Source organism: Leishmania donovani, chromosome 30, assembly GCF_000227135.1.
Source record: "Leishmania donovani BPK282A1 complete genome, chromosome 30".
NCBI lineage: Eukaryota > Euglenozoa > Kinetoplastea > Trypanosomatida > Trypanosomatidae > Leishmania > Leishmania donovani.
The window spans coordinates 309,572-319,003 of NC_018257.1; the positions used below are offsets into that span (position 1 = coordinate 309,572).

The following is a 9,432-nucleotide window of genomic DNA, read 5'->3' on the forward strand; positions in this document are numbered from 1 at the left end:
ATCCCACCCCCGGCCCTCGCACTGCGTACGGGGGTGTGGGGAGCCACCCACCCACCCCTGAGGAGAGAATGCACCCGGTGGCGCCCGGCATAGTGGGGGAGCGGCTGTGAGGCGACCTGCGGGGCGCGGGTGGGTGTGCGGTGCTCGAGGCAGGGGGGTGGTGCTCCGACGGCTGAGCCGGGCGCATTGCTGTACTGGCGTGTCTCTCGCTCTGCATCGCACGACGCGGATGGGGGCCTGTGGCAGGGCCTGGGGGGGTTATCGAGAGGCGCTCAGTGAAATGCACTGTGGCAGTGAATGGACAGACGCGACTCGAACAGAACCCTTTTCTATTTGCATGCCCTTGCCTCTTGCCCAGGCACGGCAAGCGCAACACAGTGTACACTAGAGAGGAGCGCATACACGACGGAGAGGTGGAGACGCGTTTTTTTTTCTTCTCACCGGCGATGCGTTGTTTTTCTTTTTGCTTGGGGTAGCGGATCGTGCTGGTGGTTGCGTGAGTGTTGCTCACCTTATGCACTTCTCGCACTTGAGGATTGTGTGTGTGTGTAGTGCGATGTGTTTGTGTGTGCGTACCGCAGGCCCCCACATTGCTCCGCCTTCAGTCGCTATGCTGCTTGTAACTGTCGCCGTTAGCGTGCCCTGTTTCGACACCTTCTCTCGTCCTTCGCCGTGGCACCGAAGAAGGGGCGTAGAGGCAAGGGGAGGGGAAGAGCGGGGCGGGCGTGCGACCGCCGTGAATGCACTTGAGCTTGAGGTTTTTCTTTTCGTCTTCGCCACCTCGTTCCTGTTTTGACCACCGCCCCCCACCTCTTCCTTCCTTCCTTTTTCCTCCGTTACCATGCCGTTGCGGCGACCCCAAGGCAGACACCCAAAGTACGAGAAAAGGACCGTGAGTGAGCTCGGATGGGGACCTTGCTGACCCATCTCCACCTCTCGTACTTCACCGTCACATTGTAAAGAGGGTGCGGCCGCAGTGACGGGTCGCGATGCTCGTGCCATGACATCAGCATGCCTCTTCAGCGGAAAATGACCTTCTTTCGAGCATCCCATGAGTTGCACTTCGTAGGGCGGTCCAAGAGAGCGCACCCCCCCGTTCCCTTCCACCCACAAAGAGAGGCATGCGCGTTCACGTACCCGTCTCCATATCCGCACCGAAGCCGAGGCCAACACAAACACACGCATACATACGCTACCCCTCCATCACCCTCACTCGCTCTCTAGCCCACCCACCAATTCTTACAGCACTTTCTCAGCGCATTTCACCTTGACGAGGACGCACGCGCCACTAAGTGCATACAAAACGGAGAGAGCATCATAGATCTATACGCACCTACAGCCACATACACCACTTGGCACCCCTCATGAACGCGAGCGTGGGGCTCTCACTCACGCTCGCTCTGTACCGTCAACCTTACCAGCAGTCCGCCCCTGCCGCTTCTCCATCTTGGTGTCCTCCCCAAATCACCACACACCGGCTTTCTCTGTTCGGTGACTGCGACAAGGACGAGGGTCCTGCGCTGCACTAAGGCACTCATGGAGGAGGTGAAGTGCAGTTTGCTGAGCTTTAACTCAGCACTTCTGAGTCAGACGCTGGACGCACCTTCGTCAGCGGCCGATGCGAGGGCAGCGGATTCGAATGCTGACAGCGCAGCTGGCGCATCTGCGGAACCCTTGCGCAGGTACTGTGAGGCGCTGCCCTTTCACCCCACAGAGCAGCAGCTTCTGCAGCGTGCCCTGCCTCTGGGTCGCAGCTATCACACGCTTCTGCGCGCCACGCAGGAGGCCGCTGTCGGGCGCGTCGAGGGGCTGTATCCGGCTGCTATTGCGAATGGGGTGAAGAAGGTTCTTTTCAACTACGCCGAGGCGGTGAAAGCGGCCGAGACGCCGTCGGCGCTTGCGGCGCTCCCGGCTACATACGCCCTGACTTTCACCCTCCTGGAGGCCATCGTCAAGCAGCAGCAGCGGACGGAGGTGTGTCTGCCGTTGCTCGACAGTTTTCTTCACAATCAGGAGGTCCCGGCAGCGTTTCGGCGTCTTCTCGGGGAAAGCGTGTGGCTCGCGCTGCTCTACACAACAGCGCACTACATTGCCCACGGTGTCGTGCTGCACGCACGCCCAGACTACTTCATTGCTGTGCGCGCCAAATCAACGGAGACCGCAGCGGCGACGGCGGCGGTGAGGAGTGCCTCGACCGGTTTCGGCGGTGGCGCTGGAGAGGAGCACATCCTCTACACAGACCGTCTTCCGCTCGGTGTGTCCCCTGAACTGGGCCTCCTGATACTGGCGGCTGGTAAAGAGCGACGGGTGCTGCTGCGCGACATGGATGTGCAGGGTGGCAGCGACTACCTGGAGCAGCTGGCTCTCGGTTCCCAGGACGAAGCCGCCAATGCTGTCTTTCACTCCATCTTCAACGCGCAGCTGTGTCATGGTGGCGTTCTGGTGGCAGAGGAGTTAGCGGCGCGTGTGGAGGCGGCAAAGACGTTGTGGTCCAAGGCATTGTGGATGAAGGTCGGCGATCTGCCCTCGCTGAAGGTGAACCTTGCCGCTCTGCGCAGCATGTTTCTCTGCCACCGCGGCGACGTTTGGTACGCCTTTGTGGAGCGCGTGCTGCCTGTTCTTGCTGATGTGCTGCCGTCGCTGTCGCCCGCTGCCGCCCTGGAAGTGGCCGAGGGCGCCAATGCCGAGGGAGAGAAGCAGGTGAATGCAGCAGATGCTCCGGCTCGCGAGTCTCATGTCGCGGCGCCCCGTAGCGCCTACCTGCAGCGCATCGCGTCTGAAGCGTTCTTGTTCGCTCTCTCCGTCAGCAATCTGCGCGACACTGTAGCATACGAGGCGTTCACGATGAGGGTGAAGTCGTGCAGTGTACAGCAGGCGGATGCGGCCTTCGCCGCTGATGGTCCGACGCGAGTGGCCCGACATACCCGCGGTGGCGGTGGTGCGGCCGGCTCAACAGAGGACGTGGCGCGGCACCTCCTGCTCATCGTTGAGGCTCTTTATCTGCAGTATATCCCTCCTCAAGGTCTGCTGCTGATCGTGTCGCACAAGGCGATGCAGTACTACCAACGACTCTTCTTGTTTCATCTCGCCCTCCGCTTCTCACTGGAGGCGCTTGCGGTGACGCGCTCGCTCCTCTCAGAGGCGTTGGTGACCAACACGAGACCCTCGGCAGACCTGCGCCGCGCATTTTCGCTGTTTCAGTTTATCCACTTCATGGAGTCCTCGCTTGGCTACTACATGCAAGTGGATGTCATTAGCGTGTTTACCGCGAAGCTCGAGGAGCAGCTCGCGTCTGCCGCATGCACGAGCGTGGATCAGGCAAAACGCTTCCACGACCAGTTCATATGGCATGTGCTGGAGGCCACGTTCCTCACGGAGGGCTCCGAGCCGCTTCTGCGCGCGTGCCAGTCCCTCAATACCTGTGCGACAACCCTCTACATCCTATGCATGCGCTATCGCATTCCCTACTGGGCGGTCGATGGCGTCAATGAGACCCCGGCGGAGGTGCGTGCGACGCTGATTGCTCTCGAGGCGCGTGTACAGCAGGAGGTTGTGGCGGTGTTCACGGGTCACCTCGGCCTCGGTGGGCGTCCTTGGGAGCGCGCGCTGTGGTCGCGCCTCGACTTCAACGGCTACTTCTCCCGGCGCCGCGGCCGGCCAGCGGTTCCTGTGCCACTGCGGAGTGCCAGTGCGTCAGCAAATACGTTCAGGCAGCCGCACCACACACGCGTACATAGCACCGGCGGGCCTTCGCGCTCGAGCAGTGTGGCTGCAAAACCACACCGTCATCACATAACATCGAGGCGGACATCAGCTGGGTGACATGGCGGCGCTGGATGAGTAAAAGGCGCGCAGGGGATGCAGTCTCTCCCACGCTCGTGTTCTCTTCGCTGTTGTCCACCACTCAGGTGAGCCCGTCTTCTGTGTCGCGTTTCTGTGGCTTCTAGGAGGGCTCTATGGACGAGTTCGCCGAGCACACGCACCATCGTGCACACGCCGTCTCCGCATTTCTGTGCCGTGCTGACGCCGCTTTTCTCTGTTCCTTTTTGTTCGTCGCAAAGTACTGTTTTCTGCCTTTTGTGTGCGCTGCAGTCATTCGTGCACAGCGAGGGCGATGCTCCCCTCGTCTCCCACTTTTCCAGGCCTCCCCCCTCTTCGACAGGCAAGCAGACGTGCAAACAGAGTCGACCAGTTTACTCCTGTCGTTGCACACACAAGCGTGCACCATGCGGCACTCCTGCCCCTCCCCTTCTTCGCACAGGCATGTAGGCAGACAGCCAAGAATAAAGATATCACCTCTGCCTTGCCTCTCTCGTCCTTCGCACCCTTTCTTGGCTTGGCATCGAGAGGTCGCCCGCGCCTCTTCCCCAGTGTGCCCCCCGCCCTCCTAATCTATCCCCGCCTTGTTTCTGCGCGCACATACAGGAGGAGTCCGGCGAGAGGAGAGGACAAACACAAAGAGAAGAGATCTGCGGCGGATCGCAGCGCATCAGCGAGTCGTCAAGCTCTTCCTCTCAAGCACCGGCACACACTCTTTGCGCCCCACCCCCGGGTGCCTTTTTCGGAAATCTTTCAGCCTCGCCTGCGGTGCAGAGTCCGATTCTTTTTTTTTTTCGTCTCGTGTTCTGCAGTTCTCTGGACGGTGCTGCGGCTTTACTGAGTGGCCGTGGAAGTCTGTGAAACCGCGTGCTTCCCTTCTTTGCTCTCCCCAGCGACCCGACAGACGGTCCCAACCGCACTGGTGCGCACTGCACCTCCGCGCACCTCCGTTCTATTTACACAGGCCTTTACGCATCGCGCGAACACCCGACATCAGCATCGAGAAGACGCGAAGAGGGGGGATATGCACCACAGCAACGAATCGGTGAACGACGCCGCCGACGCGTCGTTTTTTCCGCAGCCGTCACCGACGCGGCCGAGCAGAGAGGCTCTTCCTTCGGCAGCCCCACCCACCGGCCGCGTGACTCGCACGCAGGCGCTGGCTCGGTTGCGGCGTGGGGAAGGCAGCAGTACAGATACCAAGCCGGTGCGCGCGCCAGGAAATGACGTGAATGAGCTGAGGGTGTTAGAAACTCGCAAGGAATGCGTGGTCGGGGAGGTCCGGGCTGACGCGCAACAGAAGAAGTCGGAGGGCACCTCCTCGCACGCTGCAGCGCCGCCTGCAGTAAGCGCCACCATCACCCCCGACGACGGCGATGACATCGGAGCTGCTTTCCAGGAGACTGGCGATGCTAGCCGGCGCCATCGCCGGCACGGCCACGACGCAGAAGGAACCAGCGGCGATGCTGTGCGCGATGATGCATCCGACGGAGGCGCGGCCAATGTGTGCGACGACTATAGCAGTGACGATGGCTCGGAGAGCACTTGCTCGGCGCGCCGCGGTGGCGCAGGTAGCGCGCCCACTGAGGCCTTCTCCGTTCACCCTACTCACGCCGGCGCCCGCGGCCGTGCCGTCTCGACCCGCCAAGCAGCGAATGCGCTGCCTCGCATGTTGGCGCTGCAGCGATCCTTCGAAACGGAGGCGAAGCACCTGTATGAGTACTGTGGCACACACGTTGTCGAGTGGCCGACGCTGGCGGTGGAGTGGATTCCCGATCGCGCCTTTGTCGATCCGGAGCGTGACTACACGTTGCAGTACTTGGCGATTGGTACCCAGGCGCACCCGCTGAGCGGGGCGGCGAACACAGTGAAAGTAATGGAGGTGGCGGTGCCGGTCACCACGGCGAAGGACGTCATGTACGGCCTCTACGGCGACGACGACATTGCCGGCGCGGAGGCGGTCGATCCCGCGCTGGAGGGCGGCATCGACCCCGGCAAGCGCTTCGCCAACGTCAAGGGCCACTTCCACTGCGAGCAGACCCTAACGATGGACTCGGCAGTGCTGAAGATTCGCGCGATGCCTGCCGAGACGAACATTATCGCCGTCAAGACGGCGTCTGGGCTCATTGGTGTGTACAACCTCGTGCAGGATCTCACTCAGAATGAGGCTGGCCGCACGGTGCCGGATGCACTGCTGCGCGGGCACCGCCGTGGCGGCTTTGGGCTCAGCTGGAACACGCTGAAACCCGGCTTCATCGCGAGCGCCGCCGACGACGGCTATGTCAACTACTACGACGTGAGCCACCGCTTGACTATTGACCTGCGCGAGGCGTCGGCCGTTGACCCGTCGCTGACTGGCCCTGAAACGCAGCCACTCGAGCGCTTGGTTGGGCACCGCGACATCGTCACCGACTGCTGCTGGCACTCTTCGCAAGGACACCTGCTGGCGTCCTCGAGCATGGACGGGGACGCGCGCTTGTGGGACATTCGCATGAGCGCCGGCAGCTCCACCATTCCCTCGGCGCACGCGAGCGGCGCGACAGCTGCCCAGTTCCACCCTATCGGCGCCTTCCAGCTGGCAACCGCTGGCGCGGAGGGAAGCATTAGCCTGTGGGACATCCGCCGCACCGCGGACCCGGTCCGGGAGCTCAATTACCACGGCCGCCTCATCGCGGGCCTGCAATGGTCGCCTTTTTGCGAGACCGTGATGCTGAGCTATGGCGCTGACGGTCGCGTCGTCTTGTGGGATTTGGCAAAGATGACACTCCCGCTTGGCTACTCGGAGGATCAGCTAGCGCCTCCGGAGGTGTCGTTTGTGCACATCGGCCACGTGGGCCGCGTGACGGACGCCTCGTGGAACTCCTCGAAGACAGAGGAGTGGCTGCTGGCGTCCGCTGACACAACGAACGGAGTGCACGTGTACCGTCCGCTGCTCAATGTGGTGCAGGACTACCGCGCCTACCAGCAGTAGGAGCGTCCCTCCACTTGTTCTCGCTCCGCCTTCGATTGTTGCTCTTCTGTGGTGCCGTGAAGGGCGACTGCGCAGATGGCACGCACCTCTGTGTCTGCATCTCGTGAGTGTGTGTGTGTGTCTGAGGGGTCACATGCTTTCCTTATTTATGTGCTCTTTTTCCCCCTGCTTTCGTTGTTCCTTCCCCCGCCCTCCTTCTGTGCGAGCGGCTTTGTGGAGTGGCGGATGCAAAAACAGAAGGGTAACGGCGAGGGAAATCCGCGACAGAGCGGTGGGGAAGAACACCTTCTTTTGCACCTCATCACGTCTACCCGTGTTGTGCCCCCCCCTTTTTCTGGAAGCGCTGCAGCGTGGCCTTTCCTCCTCCCCTGCTTCAGAACACAAGCATGTCAACGCTATCATTATCCTTTTTCTTTGGTGTGCTGCTTACTTTTTCCTCGTGCGTGTGCTTGCCTGCTCGTTGACATGCAGTATCCATGGATTCACTTCTGTACTCGCTCAGCTTGGTGTGCGGCTCTTCCGTCTTTGGCGCTGGTGTGATGTGCATAAAAGAGGGAACTCTTGTTCCTCTTTCGCGCCCTCCCCCTTTATGGGTGCACGTGGGTACATCGGCCGGTTGTGGGTCTTCCCGTTCTCTTTCTCTTTCTTTTGCTCTTTTCGACTTTCGTGGCGGCTCTCTTGTTGTGGTGCATCTGCGAGATTGCTGAGAGGACGGAAAAAGAGGCGAGGAGGGGGAAGGGGCAACACATATCTTATCGCTTGTGTGGTGATGGACAGGGGCGGTGGAAGGGTATGGCGAGTGTGCACAAACGCCTTCGTTACAGGCGCGGAGGACACGCCACGTCAGGTGTGCGTGCATGGGCGTTCTGGTGCGGAACTAGAAAAGCGAAAAGCGAGGTGAAGGTCTTCAGTCCAACAGTGTCACAGGGAGCGGAGAGGGGAAGGATTGATTGAGTGGCCAGACTCATTTCTCTTCATTCGACTTTCACCTGGCTTCTGTTCCCGATCCCCTTTCCGCTGTTTTCGTGATCTTCTGGCGGATCAGCTATTCTGTGTTTCCATCGGACATGTGTACCTCTGCCGCTGCGCTCCGTCACTCTTATCCCCTTCAACCTCAATGGTCTTTGTTCACTCTTCGCGAACATTGGACCCTGTTCTCTCGCACTCTCTCGTCTTTTTCTGCTTCTCTGTCCTTGTTGCCGGGTGTATTCCTTCCTTTCTCTACTAGGCAGCGCGTGGATGCCACGTGTCGGTGCGGTGCTAGCGGGCAGCTGTGCCAGCGCGCGTGCACCTGCGGACACATCGTGGATCACGCGTGTGTGTGTGCGTGTGCGTGCGCGTGTTCGTAGCTAGTGGGCGCGAAGGCTCCTCTTGCTGCTCCGATGACACTTCGCGCGTGTGATGGGTTTTGAATGGTTGGGGTGTGCATTGCGTATGCGCGCAGTGCTCCACGGAATACGTCCTTTTTTTTTTCTGTCTTTCTTTTACTTGCTCTGGTGTCTCTTGGCTGGTGCGCTGATGTGCACCACACGTTCCCTCTCTCGTGGAAAGAAACAAGCATCCTTGCCACCGTGTTCTGCCATGCTAGCTTAGTCTATGTGTATGTGTGTGTGCATATGTGTATGCCTATGTATGTGCGTATGCGTGCGTGCTGTATTCGTTCGCGTTAAGCGACATCGGCACGCTTTTTTTTGTTTTCCCTATATTTACTTAGTCTTCGGCTTCGTGTTTCCATCCTTTCCTCCCCTCCCCCCACCCGCGCCTCGCGGGGCTTGCAATCATGTTTTTCGTTTGTGTGCATGTGTGCAGGCGCGTGCTCCTGCATGTCTTCCTCTTGCTGCTTGGCATCCTGTCCCTTCTCTTGGAGGGCGCGCTCGGGTGAGTGCTCTCTTGGGGGGGGGGGTGCTACACAAAGGAAAAAAAGGCAGACAGATGGATGGGCGTCGCGAACTGAGGGAGGGGCCCGAACGGACAAGCGACTAAAAGGAGGCGCGGGCGGTGAGTCTGCGCGTTACGTCATCTCATCGCCGCTCGCCCTGCGCCGCGATTTGCGGTAAGGCGCGGGCTCTCTTGATACGAGGGGAAGATGGACCTTTGGAAGTTGGCCTTGCAAGTGTCGTTGTTGTGGTTGCTGCCAACCTTCGAGTTGTGCGCTTTACGCTAGACCATTCCATTCTACTCGGCTTCTTTTTTCTCGCTCATGGGGCCTCCGATGCCCTCGACTTTGTCACACAGATTAGCGTCATTGTCTGGGATTTCAACCCCACCCCCTTCCGCAACCCCTGTTCTTCTCCCTTTCCATCTTTACCATTTTTATAACCCCGGATGACAGGGGGGGCGGGGTGATGCCGCAGCGCGTGGCATCTCAGGGCCCAGTGCCCCCACTCTGTCTGGGGAGGCCACGCAGCCCCTCCTTCGTCTCTCCCCCTGCCCAATGCCGAGCCGCCTCTGGTGGTGGCGCGGTGAAGCACCTGCCACGCGGGGAGGTCAGAGCGATGTACCGCCCCACTGACGCCGGCGGTCGGGCCCTGGATGGCGCTGCGGCGGAGCTACCTGCGGCAGTGCACAGGCTTGCGCCACCCATATGGTAGGCGAAGCGTCAGCGTGGCTCGAGCGTGTATCCCACCCCCGGCCCTCGCACT

At 60.5% G+C, this 9,432-nt stretch overlaps 2 protein-coding genes across 2 annotated transcripts; both read left to right on the plus strand.

Moving 5' to 3' along the window:
* Positions 1–1,536: 1,536 nt before the first annotated feature.
* Positions 1,537–3,822, plus strand: LDBPK_301000 (hypothetical protein, conserved; the record flags this gene model as incomplete). Its single annotated transcript, XM_003862765.1, has 1 exon — positions 1,537–3,822. One exon carries the CDS (start codon positions 1,537–1,539, stop codon positions 3,820–3,822), a length of 2,286 nt encoding a protein of 761 aa, XP_003862813.1.
* A 1,021-nt stretch (positions 3,823–4,843) lies between these two features.
* LDBPK_301010 (hypothetical protein, conserved) lies at positions 4,844–6,790 on the plus strand (the record flags this gene model as incomplete). The annotated part of the gene is made up of 1 exon (XM_003862766.1): positions 4,844–6,790. The coding sequence occupies one exon, from the start codon at positions 4,844–4,846 to the stop codon at positions 6,788–6,790; it is 1,947 nt and encodes a 648-aa protein (XP_003862814.1).
* Between the last annotated feature and the right edge of the window lie 2,642 nt (positions 6,791–9,432).